At 46.0% G+C, this 16,430-nt stretch overlaps 1 protein-coding gene across 1 annotated transcript in view; it reads right to left on the bottom strand.

The window, feature by feature from the left end:
* Cables1 (Cdk5 and Abl enzyme substrate 1) overlaps nucleotides 1–16,430 on the bottom strand; it is a gene marked incomplete at its 5' end in the record, with an annotated part of 113,337 nt that overhangs the window by 59,122 nt on the left and 37,785 nt on the right. The window contains one exon of the mRNA XM_008847650.3: nucleotides 4,613–4,684. Coding sequence (XP_008845872.1) covers nucleotides 4,613–4,684 — 72 coding nt within the window. The remainder of the gene's footprint in view (nucleotides 1–4,612; nucleotides 4,685–16,430) is intronic.

Here is a 16,430-nt window from a genome sequence, read left to right as displayed (position 1 = left end):
GAAGCAAAAATCCCAACAAGCAGAGTGTAGTGTGGTCTTTTTTTGACAAAGGGAGTTGTGACATTTCTATTTAAAACCTTTCTGATCATGGGCTCCTGCCATGGGATGTGGATACCTATGATCTCATATTCTGAAAAGCACATTCCAGAAAAGCAGTACCCAGGCTCCCAAAGCCTACACTGAGCTCTGGGCTGGGATGTCATCTGAATGCAGTCAGTTCTACCTGAGAGGCTTCAGGCAAAGGTAATGACTCAGTGGAGGTGAAGTTATAAGAGGGGCAAGGGGCACATGTGGGAACTAGACTGGGGAACAGGTGGGCTTATGGAACTATAAGGAAATCCCAATCTTGACTCTCCCCAGAGCACTCTCCAGGTGGGGGCAGGCCTGATATACCCCCCCATCTACCCTTGTAGTAGAGGCTAGCCTTTTTGGAAGCCCTTTCCTAGAGTACAGAACACAATGTATTATCTAAAGGAAAGAGTACCCTAAATCATAACATCACCGGATGAATCCTAATGAAGTGAGTGAATGTGAGCATACGCAAAGGCATGCTATCAGATGAGTATTTGGTGGCTTTCACTGGGAAAAGTTCTTCAACGGGCTGTGGGTCCAGAAGAGGAAAGCCCCACTTCTGATCACTGTCCATTACAGTGGAGCCAGAAGCATCAGAGGCCCACAGCCCTCCTAAATCGCTGCAGCCTTCACAGTTGGCCACTTAAGGCTCCCAACTGACTATTAACATTCCCAATCCTTCACGCTGCTACTGCGAGGCCTAAATGACACTGTACATACATGAGTTTCACACACTGCCAAGTGACTTATTCAAGTGAATGTATCTATACACACATGCATACACTTGTTCATATGAAAACTTTGAGTGTTAGTATTAATAGGCCGTAAGCTCCAAAGGGGGCATTGTGATTCCCAGTCCCTCCAGTCTCAAAACAGCAGCCCTCCTTCATGAAAGGTTCTACATTCTTAGTTCTAAATGAAGATTCTTTTGAAGGCTTATAGAGCACTTCCTGAAGGGATTGTGCAAAACAGAACAATAGATGGGGTTCCTTAGCTTCATTCCCAACACACACACACACACACACACACACACACACACACACACACACTTTCAAACCCAGATTGTCAGTCTGGCCTTCCTCTGCCTTCTGGGGGACTGCTCTCTGGAAACAGACCCAGAACCCCAAGTTGCCCTCATTCTGGCTCCAGAATGACTGCTTTAGTCTAGAAGCCACTTAAGCTTTCCAACTGTTTCATACAGAAGGTTCTGGAAACATGGGGCTGCTGGCAAGGAAAGAATCTCCAAAAGCACGAACATAAAGAAAGCTAAGCCTCCAGAGTTTCTGGATGGGCCAAGCAAAGGTTCAGGAATGTCCTCATTGCACACTCTGCCCCCAAACCTGAGTGTCCAGTCAGTCCGAGAGGCAGCAGGCTCGGAGCCAGCCGGGTTGCAGGTAGTGAACTCACAGATCCTGCCACCTCAGGAAGCTCTGACTCTTCCCTTTCCCACCTCTGGGAAGTAGGTATTGATGACGGTTCAGGGAACAACCCCAGGCTGGTCCCTGCCTCTGGGGCCTGCACAGAGGGACCCACACTCCTTGGCCTGCACAGGGACTAGAAACCTGCAAAACAGCCACAGGTGGCTGTGCATGCAAGCCTCGGATGGCGATGACAGTAATAATAACTAACAGCTGTGGGCAGTCTCAGGAACCAGGACAGGCGCTAACGGTTGCTTTATCTGCAGCAGAGAAATCAAGGTTTCTCTTGATACTTGGTAGAGATGTTCAGAAGCCTGGGATACCAGATGACCACCAGGCAGGTGGAAAACTTCTCAAAATCCTCTCGTTCTTGGTGCTCTGGGTGGGCAGAGGAAACACTAACACACGGATGTGCAGGATAAAGGGAGGACTCCTAGCAGGATGATGTCACAGAAGCCCTGTTTTTTAATTTCAGCTCCTAGTTCTAACTGTACACCCTACTAATCTAAGCCCTTTCCTCAGCAAGCTGTTTGTTGTGCTGCTTTTTAAAAAGCATCCAATTAAACCACTAGGGGATCCAAGACATGCTTTAAGAGAACTGTGGCGTTAGCAACAATTGCCACGGAAACTGGAATCCTGGGTCTCAGGATGCAGACTGCAGGTTAAGCAAAGACCAAATTCATTTCAAAGCTGTGTATATTAACATGTAAATACTCATTTAAAAAGATACACTTTAAGTGCTGCAAAATTAAATTAGGATAGAATTAAATTAAAAACTAATTCAATGAAAGATTAGCTCTTTCTTGTTAGCACTGATTACAGGATACACTTAATTATGCTGAAGTTTTCACAGGTACCTTGGAGGCGGCTGTTTTATGTGCTAAGCTTAAAATTAAGTTAGGCTAATGGCCTTCCACCCCCACAGTTCCCAAAACACTTCAGTGTCATTATTGAAACTTTCCTGCTACGGGAAAGTCCTTGTTGCAGTCAAGCTGGACCCTCCCAGTTTTCAGATGGATAAACTGAGGTGCTTCTGATGCTAAGGGAGTCCTAAGCTCCCAAAATAGCACCCCTAGTCCTTTATCACTTTATTTCTTAGGAACAAGCACTTTTCTAAGTAAATATGAGAATGTTTTTGTTATGTTTGCATGTGAGGGAGAAGGAGAAGTGTGTCCACAGCAGGTATGTAGGGGTCAAAGGACAAGCTGTGGGGTCTCTCCTTCCACAAGGGTCCCAAGATCAAACTCAGGGTCATCAGGGCTGGCGGCAAGTGTCCTTACCCACTGAGCCATCTCACCAGCCCTGAGAACTTGAAAAAAAAAAAAAAGGCTGTCTGGAGAAACAAAGACTTTAAAAACATCCTTGATTTCTGATTCTTTTTAAATGTTTATATTTACAGCAGATTATTTGAAATTCAGTGCAGTACTGTTAGATGTGTGTGAACTCATAGTTCAGGTAGAATAAGTTCATCTGCCAGTCTGGCCATAATGTAAGCGGAGGTTTCAGGGCTGACAGGGCACCCACATCCTCCTCAGCTTTCGACCTTCCTGGGGACACAACAGCCCTGTCTTGAACTCCAGTGGGGTGGGGGGAGCATTTTTCACCTCTATCCTGACTGCCCAGAGCCCTTCTGCCCATCATTGCTACACAGTCTTAAACACTGTGGCTTCTCAAAGTCCCTAAGCACCAGGCACTCTTCAGCAATCCTCACTGATTTCCCTGTCAGCCGTAAGCAGGGAAAGAGAGCCTTGGGTAGAGGTGACCTTACTGCTCTGAGGCCAAAGCACTTGTCACCACCTGAGAACATTGCTTCCTGTCCTCCACGCTCTCCAATGATTTGGAGTGAAGCCAGCTGGGACTTAGGTTTTAATGGAGCTGGTGTGTGTGCTTACAGGGAAATGGCTTCTTCTGACATGTAATATTGCCTCATCAAACATTTGTGTCCAAAGCAGCACATGTACCAGCTAGCTCCATGCTATTCATCCCATGGGGCTTCCGGGAACTCTGTATGTTTCCAAAGACTTCAAATGTGGATGGAGATCAGACTGTCCAGCCCTGACTCTGGGGGATGATGTCAGTGACCAGATCCAGAAACCTGAGGTCTGGGTTTGCTCTGTCCTCTTCTTCTCAGGCAGGTGAGGAACCCCAGCAGAGTAACATTCTGCCCTCTACAGTAGCACTTCCCAGGCTCCAGAGGGAGGCCAAGTCCTGGCCAGGAGTCAAGCACATTGTGTGCAGATGCAGGTTCAAGGGGAGCTGATGCCAGTCTAGGGGAGCTCCCAGCTGCAAGGGCCCTCTTGCCTGCTGCCTGCCTCCCAGTTCCTGGGAAGCCCCGCATCTGCCCCATTTGCCTTGGCTCCCTCGGCTGGGCTAAGCCCCACACCTTCCTCCAACCATCATGAACTGTAGGGAGGATACAAGAAGCATGTGGGTGGTTTCTCCTCTAGAAGGAAGGTCTGGCGGGATCTCTGCACAGATGGTGGCCAATAGAGAGGACGACTAGGGGAGGGGAAGCCACCAGGCAGAGACAACTCTGTCATCCAAAAAACATGCCTCACCAGCACTTTTCCAATCCAGAGGATTAGAAAATGGAATGCTTTCAGACCCAAGAGAGCCCTTCCAACTATCTTCACTAGGTTTCCCCAGTAACTAGCTAGGGAGTGACGTCATGGTCACCTCTAAGGTGATCTGGTTGCTTCCCCTGCTGAGAGTGAAGGGGGCGGTCTTAATTGCTATGTAATACCAGGGATAACATGGGCTCTGCTTCCATAAACAGCAGCTTTCAAAATAAAAAGGAGGGCTGGGTTGCAGCTCAGAGGTATGGCATATGCTTAACATGTACAAGACCTTGGGTTCTATCCCCAGCACTTCACAAAACAAACACCAACCAAAAAGATAACCACAGGGGAAACACAACCAAATGTGCAGACAGACTGGGCTACTCCAGTCCACTATTAGGATTTTCTAGTTTTCCACATCTAGTGTCCTAAGGGTTGGGGTTCCACACAGAATTCTTACCATCCCTGAAAGTCAGATGCTCATTTTCAGAATTTAATTTTGAAGATCAAGAACTTAAAAAAAAAATCACGTTCTACAGGCTGTTAACATCACAGGGAACTTACCTCCGGAGAGGGGCATTTTCCTCAATATCTTCCAGGGTCTCCAAAGATGATCTCTGGGAGATGAGGCGACGTCTGCAGAGAGAGGAAAAAAAAAACTTATGAGTTAGTCCAGCATGGTCAAAGTTGATCAAACAACTGTGTACATCTGTAGTTATCTGAAAAAAATAAAAATCCATTGAGTAAAAACAAGGAGCTGGTGAGACACTTCAGTGGGTCCCAAGTTCTATCCCTAGAAACCATGTAAAGGTGGAAGAGACTCCACAAAGTTGTCCTCCAAGCTCCACATGTGCACTGTGACACTTGTGTACCCGCCCCCAACAAAATAAAATAAAACAAAAGTACAAGGTCAGACAAAAAGCTGTCTTTAAAGAGGTTGCTGTGTCTCCACGCTGAGGGATGCCAAGCACGTGCTGCCTTGCCACATGGTGAACATTCTTGGTGGTTACAGGGTCTCTTTGTAGTGATTACAGAAGTGGATGACCCATTTCAAACTTCAATTGCCTCCACAAGACAAAAAAAAGTTGCTTCTTGTAATATACAAGATAACTTGGGCATTGTGAAGTTTTTCTCAACATTAGTAATAATATTGAGAATTCAAACATCGGTGCTTTGAACTAGGCAACTGATAAATGTTAAATTTTGAAAACATTTTAAAACTTTGTGTATGTATATCTATGCGTATGTGTGTCTTCATGTATGGGGGTGCATGTGGGCATGCATGTGTAGAGGGCAGAGGACAACCTCAGGTGCTGTTCCTTGGGAGCCCATCCATCTTATTTTTTGAGATGGGGTCCTAAGGGTCCCTCATAGGACCTAGCCTTATGGATTTGGCTGTGCTGGGTTGGCAATGAGCTCTAGGGACCCTCCTGTCTCCACCTCTCCAGTGCTAGGAATGACAGGGGCATGCCACAATTCCCAACTTTTAACACGGGTCTGCTCCTCATGCTTGTGTGACAAGCATTTCACTGACTAACCTTACTTTTAAAAATGTTGAAATTACTAGGATGCCATTAAAAAGTTACAGTCTCAGGAAGGCCATGCCATTTGAAAAGCAACTGGAAACAAAAATCATTCTTTGCAGATAAGTCTCAGAAAGTGGCGAGAATAAATATTCAGCATGATCGTACAAAACAGTAACTTTACTGGGTTGCCACGGAATTGCATACCACCTGCCAAAACCCCCTCAATCTAGTTTTCTTTGCCAGGCTGAAATAAGAACAGGTCCTAGTTAACTCAGAATATCTTGTATAGATGGAGCAGGGATGGGTGGTGGTGACATTAAATAAACCCATTTGAATAAAGATCATTCATTTGAGAGCAAATGATTTGGGGGAGAAGGGTGGATAGAAAAGTTTGACAGCATCTTTGCCTTAAGAAAATGAAGCTAAATGTAAAAGCTGATTTGTTTACTATGTTTGACAAAATTTAGGTTAAGAGCATGCTAATTATAACCATGTTCTAGATTGTTCTAAAGAACAAAGATGTAGCTTCTGTTTATTTATTACTTCTCTCAGTGTGCATGTATGTATAATTTTGAACTATTCCAATATTTTGTTTTGTGTTTTTATTTTATGTGCTATGTAAAAAACACGAATGCTTTTTGCCTGCATTTATGTAAGTACATTGCATGTATGCAATGGCTGTGGATGCCAGAAGACAGCGTTGAGTCCCCTGGAACTGGAGTTAAGGATACTTGTTAGCTGACATGTGGGTGCTGGGAACTGAACCCAGGACCTTTTTAAGAGCAGCCAGTGCTCCTAACCTCTGAGCCACCTCTCCAGCTCTATGTTTTACTTGGGAGGGGGTTTCTTTTTGAAACAGGGTCTCTCTGTAGCCCCAGCTGGCTTGGAACTCACTATGTAGACCAGGCTAGCCTTGAACTCAGAGATCCGCCTGCCTCTGTCTCCCAAGTACTGGGACTAAAGGCGTGTGCCACCATGCCTGGCTATATTTTACTTTTTAATAAAACAACCAGGAAGGTCCTTTTTAAAAAAAACAACAAAACCAAAACCAAAACCAAAAAAACAACCTATTCAATGGTTTTGGCAATTTTCCAAGAGCCTTTCTTAACTTCTAATATTCAAATCCTTTAAAAAAAACAAAAAACAAAAAACCACTCTTCATATATCCTGATTCTGTTTCTCTCTCAGTATAAACTGAGCTAGTTTTCGCAGATCCTCATTCACCAATCTGTGCATGAACTAGTTTCCCAACAGTACTGCCTCTGTCTTGGTGACATGCTGGACCGGCCACAGGATCTACAGCTTTACTGTGTAGTTAACTAACATTGAACTTTCATCTGTGCAGTACTGCTAGGTCCCCAAAGGTCAGTGAGGCCTGTAAGAGACACAATGGTCTTACTTGGGAATGATGTAAAGGGGAGGTAAGGGGGTACAGAAATTATTTTAAAAGTAGTCAATCCATTAGGGAACAGCACATCAATGTGTAAACACTAATTCTAAGAACTCAGGTCTCTAAACCCCTGTGATAGCATCCTGCAACCATGCATATCTATACTGTCAGTTAAGACAGTGTCTTTGAAGTCTCAGTTAATCCTTAAGAAAGCTGGCAAGTGAAGTCCAGTCTCTCCAGTGCTGGGGCTGGCTGGTCCAGAGTCCCAGGCTGGGATTAGAACAATACAATACACCCTAACCCTAGCCCACTGCATCTCTCAGCAGCAAGTGTCCCTCTCCCCCTACCCCCAGCCGCATGATTATTCAAAAGGGCATGCCTAGGTATCAAGGATGGGGCCTTAAAAAGCTAACCTTAATCCTTGAGTCTCTGTTTTCTCATTCTATAAAATTAGAAAAACCAGACTTGTGAGATAGCTTAATATTTAAGAGAGTATACAGCTCTTGCAAAGGACCTGAGATAGGTTCTCAGCACCCATGTCAGGTGGCTCACACCACCTGTAACTCCAGTTCCAGGGGATCCAAAGCCTCTGGCCTCCAGGGGCACTTGTAGTCACACGTACACACACATAATTGAAAATAATAAAAACAAAATTTAAAAAATGGAAATAGAGGCCGGGCATGGTGGCACATGGCTTTAATCCCAGCACTGGGGAGGCAGAGGCAGGCAAATCTCTGTGAGTTCAAGGCCAGCCTGGTCTACATAGTGAGTTCCAGCTCAGCTGAAGCTACAGGGAGACCCTGCCTCAAAAAGAAAAAAGAAAAAGAAAAAAAAAGGAAATAAAAAGTCTGACTGTTCAGCTTTGACCTTCTTTTCCAATCCCCAATGATAGTCACTCAAAAATGTCGATCTCCTGTTCCACACCTGAACCCACTTTACATGTAACTAAGTCCATATTTATCTATGACAGGGCACTCTGGGGAGCAGAAAGACTTGCTGGTGCTCTGGCCACCTATAGAGTTGGTGCCCACCCCAGCCTCCTTGCCCTGCTTTACCACTCACATCTCCTCAACAATGGAAAAGGAGTGTATCTCTGGGAACATTCTGGGCCTTTAAAATTGGAAGTAAAACAACAAGTGTGCATACCTAAACTTCCACTAGAGACAACATAGCCACAGGCAGAAATAAATGTATAATTTCAGATGCCAGAAATCTCAACCAAGTCTCTCATTCTCTGAGCCTCCCTTTGTAGAACAGCACCAGTGAATGGTGCTTTTTTGAATGAGCCATCAGATGGCTCATTTCAGGTGACCAATGAATAGTGCTTTGTTGAATGAGCCATCAGATGATGCAGTGATTGTACCACTTGAGGATGGGTCCTCCCACAGTTGCCTTGAGCAGGTCCCCTGCAAACTCTGTGGTCACCACTCAAGCAGCAAGCCTGCCCAATCCAGGCCCCAGCAAAGCCCAGCCAGGTTCATCCTCTGAAGACACCCATGTTTGCCCACCTAACCAGTGTCACTCAGGCCTGGCCTGCTGGGGCACAAGGCCTGCCAAGCTTGATTCCTTTTTTCTAGGGGCTTGCATTCAAATGGGACCATTAGAAATAGGACCATTAGAACCCTCCAAGTCTCATCATCTTTTGAGACTTTCCTAGGAGCAGAATGGCAGCACGGAGAGCATCCATAAATCCCACTGAACTAGGAACACCACATCCCCAGCTTCTCCATCATCCAGAGTAGGTTTTTGCCCTAGAATGCCAAGCCTGTCCATAAAAGCATAGATTACAGTGGTGCCCCTATGGAAAAGCTGTAACTAGAGTGGATCTCCCTACACCAGCAAAGAACGGTGCTTATTATTTGGAATATAATCAAATTAGAATATATCTTCTATACTGTTACATGAACTTGTGGTTTTGAAGAACAGCACACTAGATATTTTCCTCATGGACTGAACAAGTGTAGAGTCACACACATGCATGATTTCAGAATAAATGTTCCCGTGGTCCCTAAAATGCTCATATTGGAATCCTAATTTCCAGTATGATAATATTAGAAGTGTAGACTCTGGGAGGTAATTAGGTCATGAGGGAGGAACCCTCAAGAATGGGATTAGGGCCCTTTCAATAAAAGGACCCCAAAGAGTTTTCCCTTTCTGCCTCACACAGACATGTGGAAGTCAGTAGTCTGTAATCTAGAAGAGTGCTCTCATCAGAACAAAGCCAGCAGCCCGATCACAGATTTCCAGCCTCCAGAACTGTAAGGTAAATTTAATTTATTTAGATGCCATTAGTTACAGCAGCCCAACTGAGATAGACAGATGGAGAGACACAGACAGACAGGCAGACAGACAGACACACACACACACTCTCTCTTAAGGCTTCAATTCTCTAAAGGGGGGAAAACCCCTAAATGGTCACCTGTTCCTTTAAATTCAGTGGATGTACTTCCCTTGTCAATGAATAGAACCAGACAGAATATTCTTTGAGATGGAGATACACAATCCAGAAACAACTACTAGTCATTATCAAGAAACTGTAACATGGTGCCATGATGATGCCTGTCTTTCCTCAGATGAGATGAGGACCTGTTTGTTGCCACAAGGGTGTGGTAGTATTCATCTCCACCCCCCTTACCACCATGCTAGATCCTTCCAAGATATGTAGTAACGTCTTTCCCCTCACCTTCTACCCTCAGGAAGCCTGTGTGAATGTGGTGGCTAAGGGCAGACAGCCAACTTAACCAGTCACTTTCACCCTGCAATTTGCTTCTTAGGCTAAGCACATTATCTGGCCATTTCTTTATCGCAGGATACAGTTAACCAGTCTTTGCACATTTTAGTGGCTGATAAAGAATACTTAGCCATGGATCAAAATAGCACACTACCTGATTAACCAAGCAGACGTTCAGTAATAGACCAGCAGGGTTCAAACCGAAGCATTATGCTCTGATGTCACCAAATTCAAGTGCCTATGTCTAACAGACTAAGCGTGCACTTAGGGTTTATCCTCTTGATTCATAATTACAAGCCAAGACCTTCAACTCTGGCCACACTGAGACTCCACTGTGGTTCCCACTTAATGCTCATGTCAGCCAGCTTCCTGAAAGCAGCCAGACTCATTTTGGAACACTATGCTTTGAGCGCATGACTCTGAGCAAGAAAGGAGCTGTGATCCGTGACAGTACATCTGCATAACTGAATATACCTCCAAGGACAAAATCAATCCAGTCATCATTAAGCACTCACAGATCATCCTGGGGGCAGTCACTGTATACTCCAGGGGCCTGGAGATGGACATAGTGGCACTGTTCGAATAAAACCATTTATGGGGCTGGAGAGATGGTTCAGTCTTAAACTACACTTATTGCTCTTACAGAGGACCTGGGCTGGGTTCCCAGCACCTACACAGAGGCTCCCGCATCTTCTTCTGGTACACATATGTCTTAGTTTGTTTCTCCATTGCTGTGACAAAACACTCTGACCAATACCAACTTGGGTAGGAAAGGGTTTATTTTATCTTACATCTCCCAGGTCACAGTTCATCAGGGAGGCCAAGGTAGGAACTCAGGGCAGGAACCTGGAAGCAGGAGCTAGAGCACAGGCCATGGAGGAATGCTGCTTACTGGCTTGCTCCCCTGGCCCCTGCTCAGCTTACTCTCTTATCCAATACAGGCCCACCCGCCCAGGGGTGGCACTACCCACAGTGGGCTGGGCCCTCCCACATCACTCAACAATCAAGAAAATGCCCCACAGACATGGCCACAGGCCAGTCCAATGGAGGCAATTCCCCAATTGGGGCTCCCTCAACCCAGGTGTGTCAGTCAAGTTGACACTAAAGCTATCCAGCACAACATATATGTATACATGGAGGCAAAACACTTGTACATGGGGGAAGGGAAGAGAACCACAGTCAACAGACTAGGATGCAGAGACTTGGAAGAGTAGAACCCAGGATCAGTATTCCTAAAGTGTCTTAAAAACAAAAGTGCCAGTGGCCCCATCAAGAGGGCAGGAACAGGGCCCATCCATCCAAAGTAACTGCCCAGGGGAACGTGGGCTCCGTGGCCTGACCATTCTGAAAGGCCTCCTGGTGACTGCTTTGTCTTCATCCTGGATAGCAGTGACTCTGAAGACACTCTGAGACAGTGACTCTGAGGAGAGTGAAGATGGAAATGGCCATGAGTGGCCAAGGTACCTTGATGGGTCTCTTGGAGACATTGGGCTAGTGTCTCCTTAGTGAGGTAAGCAGCGTGCACTGGAGGGTATGCTGGGCAGGGTAAGAGGAAGTCGAAGCCCTGCTGTGCCTGACTAGTCAGGCTAGTACGGACTCATCTTGGGGTACAGTGGAACAAGGTGATCAAGGGGGGAGGGCACGGCAAGGCAGTGGAGGTTGCAGAGGAAAGCCCTGACTGAAGAGTAGTTAGGACCAGGCTATGATGTGCTAGAAGCTGACCCCTGGCCTTATCTGTGTCCTTAGTGTAAAAGCATCAAGCTAAGTTAGGCTAATTCACTGAGCCTAGCTGCATGCTGGAACGCCCTTGGAAAGGCTACCACTTGGGCCTGCCTCCAGAGTCTGCCTTACTTGAATGGGTTTGGCTGAATGAAGGGATTTCTTTTTAAGCCAGCAGGGAATTCTAATGAGCAGGATGGGCCATCCCACTAAAAGTGGTCACCACCATCATCTTGCCTTGGTCACGGGCAAATGACATGCCACCCGGACACTCCAGTTATTTACCTTACTCTTCTGCATCAGCACACTCAGGATGGAAGTTATTATAGCCAGGCCCTGAGCAATAATCTGTCTCTTTCGTCCTTGCACAATGATCTTAAAAAGGTCAACAAGCAAAGGAAAGCAGGCCACTGAGCCTGGAGAGCTGAGGCTAGGGAGAGACCAGATGACTTTCCGGTATAAGTAGGTATATGAAATACAGGGCACATGCATGTTAGACCCAAAAAACAAGAAGCGCAAGGGGCCTGTCTCTTTTCTCTGGGAGGGAAACATCAACTCAGCAGACAGGAAGGGACCTTAGGGTACAACTGGGTGGGTCACCTCTGCTCACAAAGACAACTTGCCCTGAGGTTCTGTCTTTCTACATGGAATCCTGGCCCCCAATCTTTCTGGCTATCAGTCAGGCTACTGGAGGGCAGTCATCATTTCACAGCTGTGGGAAGAGACCTGAATTACAGCTGACAAGCAAGCTGTGGATGTGATGATCACATCTGTTCAGACTGTTATTATGACCAAAAAATCATAAAAATAAAATTTTAGTGTATTCTGAAGATACCCACAAGCTTGTAATTTATCTGCCTTAGTATTGTGTCATAAGCCCACTGACCAACCTCCCTCTCATGACAAGCTTGAATCAGACTAGACAGTGGACTGCCCAAGGAAAGCTTCCTGGGCACTTCTGGGGAGGGACCAGGCTCTGCAAACAGCATGTTCTCAACCAAGCCTGGCTGACTATAGAAGTCCTTCATTAGGTGGATGAGTAATCCTGAACTCTTCTCCGAATGGCACCCAACTCTCTAAACAATGTTTCTCTATATACAATTATCAGTGAACACCATTTGACATGTGAGCCTCCATTCTGTTCCTCAGGACCCAGAACTCACTCTTGGAGAGCTTCCCATTGCTCAGTGGGGAAGTGGTAGGGCTGGATACTATGAAGTCCGACCTCTACCTTACAGACTAGGGAAGCTTGTAGCCTCAGTCTCCTTTACTCACATAAGACTTTTAAAGATTCAGGACCTCAGGGTTCCCAGCCATTGAGTCTCACTAACCTAGAAAGCAGAGCAGGCCTTTTGCAGCTGGGGAACCCGTCTGTAAAATGTGGGAAGATCTCTTCCTGAGTACAAGCCTCACACCCTGGCTCTTGCACTCCTACATCACAGACATATTCTTTGCTCTGCCAGAAAAGGTTCTAGTATGCCAAAACATGGCATTTGCCACTGGTTTACTATGGAAGACTGCTGCTTAAAGTAGTCCTGAGGTGCAGAGCTATTTATAAACCTAAGACTATCACTCATGAATCTTTTGTGAAATACTGGTTTTCAAAGACTAGACTCTCATACAGCAAAAATGCACCTCGAACATCACACTGTTCCTTGTTTTTTTTCCATGAGTTTTAAACCACTGAGGGCCACAGCTCTCCATACTCAGCAAAGTAAGTTACCACTGTTCATGTGCTGCAAACTTTATAAAGTCAAAATTCCACAGGACTTCTTAGCAGAAGTCAAATCACTTCCGAGCATATAGGACATGGGGTCTTCAAGGAAAATAGCCCTAGCTTCAGTCTAGGACACATTCACTATTGTTTCTTTCCATAGACCTTAAGCTTCATTAAAGGTGTTGGTGAACCTTTAATAACCCCTTGTTGATCACCTAGCAACAGCAGATTGTTAAGACAGGAGAGCTGGGATATTTGACAGGACAGTGACACACTGACTGGGCAGGGCCATTAGGCACAGAACCAGTCAGGCCAACACCCTCCTGCCAGGCCTCTGCGCAAAGGGCAGGCACACAGCGGACTTGCACACACCAGTCTCTTTCCTGGGCCCACCAAACTCACCTGAAACGAGAGCCATACCAGAACACAGACCATAGAGAATCAAAATCCCCCAAAGCTACTGCCATCTTCCTCAAAAAGGAAGGAAAACAGGCTCCTTTTTAAGAAAAGGAAGGATTAGGGTTTCAACCGACTTAAAATCTGATTTTTTAAAATTCTCCTGCTGATGAGTCAGGCAAAAAATAGTCAAAGTAAAAATCAATGCACCTAGAGTTGTCAACTGGCTTGTTCAAATAAGATCTGTTTCTGTATTGTTCTAGGCAGGTTAAGAAAGGGACATTCTAAATGCTTGCAGATAATACAAAAAGCTCTTGATTGAATGAGTTTATTCTTGCTTCAAGAGTTCTCAGCAGATTTGTCAAATCCTGGAATACTGAGGAGTAAGGTTATCCCAGTACCTCCAGATACTTAAAAACAGGCTGTTAGCAGGACTGGCCAAGAATCCATCCCCCAGTTTACCCCCAACCATCACCCTCAGGCTGCCCTGTCCATGGTGGCCCTGCAAATCTGACAAAAGGCATTTTGCACCACATGGGGAGATCATAGTGATTTCCTCTGGGACAAATTTAAATCTTCTGAAAGGGGACTGGTGAGGGAATCAGGAAACAGAGAAACAGCACACTGTGCCATTTTGAAGGTGTCTGCCCAGTCTGCTGGGACATTTTGAAGTATCAGAAAATCAAGAGGCTGGCCCAGGGCCACTGACTGCATTCTAAGTCACACAAGGCCCTCATCCAGGAGAGAGCCCCTGTTGTAGTCATAGGGCACATGCTGATCAAATGTGCCAAAGAGTGAAACCAGGAGAAGCAGGTGTGTTGATTTAAAAAGTCAGTATCCTGGGGCTGGAGTGATGGCTCAGTAGTTAAGCGCACTGGCTGTTCTTGCAGAGGACCTGGATTTGGTGCCCAGAATCTACATGGTGGCTAACAACTGTCTATAACTCTAGTTCCAGGGGAATTCCACACCCTCCTCTGACCTCCGTGGGCATTGCTCCACATGGGAACACACTTACACACACGCAGGCAATATACTCATACACATAAAAGAAAAAGAAAAAAAGAAAGCAAAATTAAGATGCTCTGTGCCCAGCTCTGTGGGGACTGCTGCACAAAGACCAGATATACAAGAGGGAAAGACAGATCCTGCCTGGAGGGGAGTACTCCCGCCCTTCCTCCAGGGCACAGGGGTGGGGGCGGGGCAGGGGAAGCACAAGTCCACAGGAGCTAATTAGCACCATCAGGGGGGCTGGGCAGAGCAGAGGGACCTTTAGCAGGTGGCGCTCTTGGTAAAGACACCAGCATTAAATGCCCTCTGTCTCTCCCTTGGCTTCCAGCCTGACCTTTCTGAAAGGCCTTCAGCAGCAATGGATTTTGACAGCTCAGAAACAGCAGGCAATTATTTATAGCAAATTCGAGATTGATGGGGTTCGGCAAATCTGTATTTTCTAAGAGTCTTTCAGATGAACCATGGCCCACCTTGAACAGCAACTTTATGAGAAAATAACTGCTGCTTCTTTCTCATCTTTAGCGTTCTCTACCCAGAGCCCTGGTGTACGGGACTCCTTTCTTTTGAAAAATGCCTGCTTTTCGCTGGCCTCTCATATGTAATCCTTTTTTTTTTTTTGAAAGCTGAACACACAGGCACAGCTGAATGAGTTATTGGTCTCATGAGTGGCTTTAGGGGTAAAAGATGCCCTAGGTAACTAAATCCTAGTTCAAAAGAATTGGCAGCATCCTTCCTTCATCCACTAGAATGCCACTTCATCCTCAGGGACAACACAGTGCCACCCATTCTGAGATGTCCCTGGCATTTTCTAAATTCCTGTAACACTTGGTATATTTGCCATATTTGGAAATATAAATAAAACCAAATACACACTGGAGGACTTTATTCTTACTATCTTTTGTCTGTTTACCTCCAACCAAACTACAGGTATCTGTCTGTCTTCCCTTTTTTGGAATCCCTTCAGTGACTAGCATATTACTTGGTACACAGTACATGTCCAGTAAATCCTTAAGCACAGCATGAACAACTCCATAGTAACACTGGAGAAGAGAAACAAAGATGGGCGTAACTGAGTCAGATTAATATTTCTCTTTCAAGGTGGCTCAGTGCTAGATAGTGCTTGCCATGCAAGCATGGGGACTAGAGTTCAGCTCCTACATAAAATGCCAGGTGGGCATAGTGGCTGGACTGTGATCCCAGCACGTGGGTGTGCTGGATGGCTTTGTGTCAACTTGACACACCTGGGTTGAGGGAGCCTCAGTTGGGGAATTGCCTCTATTGGACTGGCCTATGGCCATGACTGAGGGGTATCTTCTTGCTGAGTGATGTGGGAGGGCCAAACCCACTGTGGGTGGTGCTACCCCTGGGCAGGCGGGCCTGTGTTGCATAAGGAAGCAGGCTTAGCAGGGGCCAGGGGAGAAAGCCAGTAAGCAGCATTCCTCCATGGATTGTGCTACAGCTCCTGACTCCAGGTTCCTCCCCAAGTTCCTACCTTGGACTCCCGCATGAACTGTGACCTGGGATATGTAAGCTAAATAAACCCTTTCTGCCCCAAGTTGGTAGTGGTCAGAGTATTTTGTCATAGCAATGAGGAAAGAAACCAGAAGAGAAATTGGTACCAGGAGTGAGGTATTGCAGTGACAGACCTGACTGTACTGGTCAGAGTATTTTGTCACAGCAATGGAGAAACAAACTAGGACAGTGGGAGACAGAGAAAGGATCGCCTGGAGCAAGCTGGGTATCTAGATGAGCTGAATTGGTGAGTTCTGGGTCAAGTGAAAGACCCTGCCTCAATAGATAAGGTACAGAATGATTGCGGAAGACACCTGACATCAACCTCAGGCCTCCACACATTCATAGACACACAGACACAGACACAGACACAGACACACAGA

Source organism: Nannospalax galili, unplaced genomic scaffold (assembly GCF_000622305.1).
Source record: "Nannospalax galili isolate Female #2095 unplaced genomic scaffold, S.galili_v1.0 scaffold162, whole genome shotgun sequence".
NCBI classification, from domain to species: domain Eukaryota; kingdom Metazoa; phylum Chordata; class Mammalia; order Rodentia; family Spalacidae; genus Nannospalax; species Nannospalax galili.
This window is presented reverse-complemented; position numbering and strand designations above follow the sequence as displayed.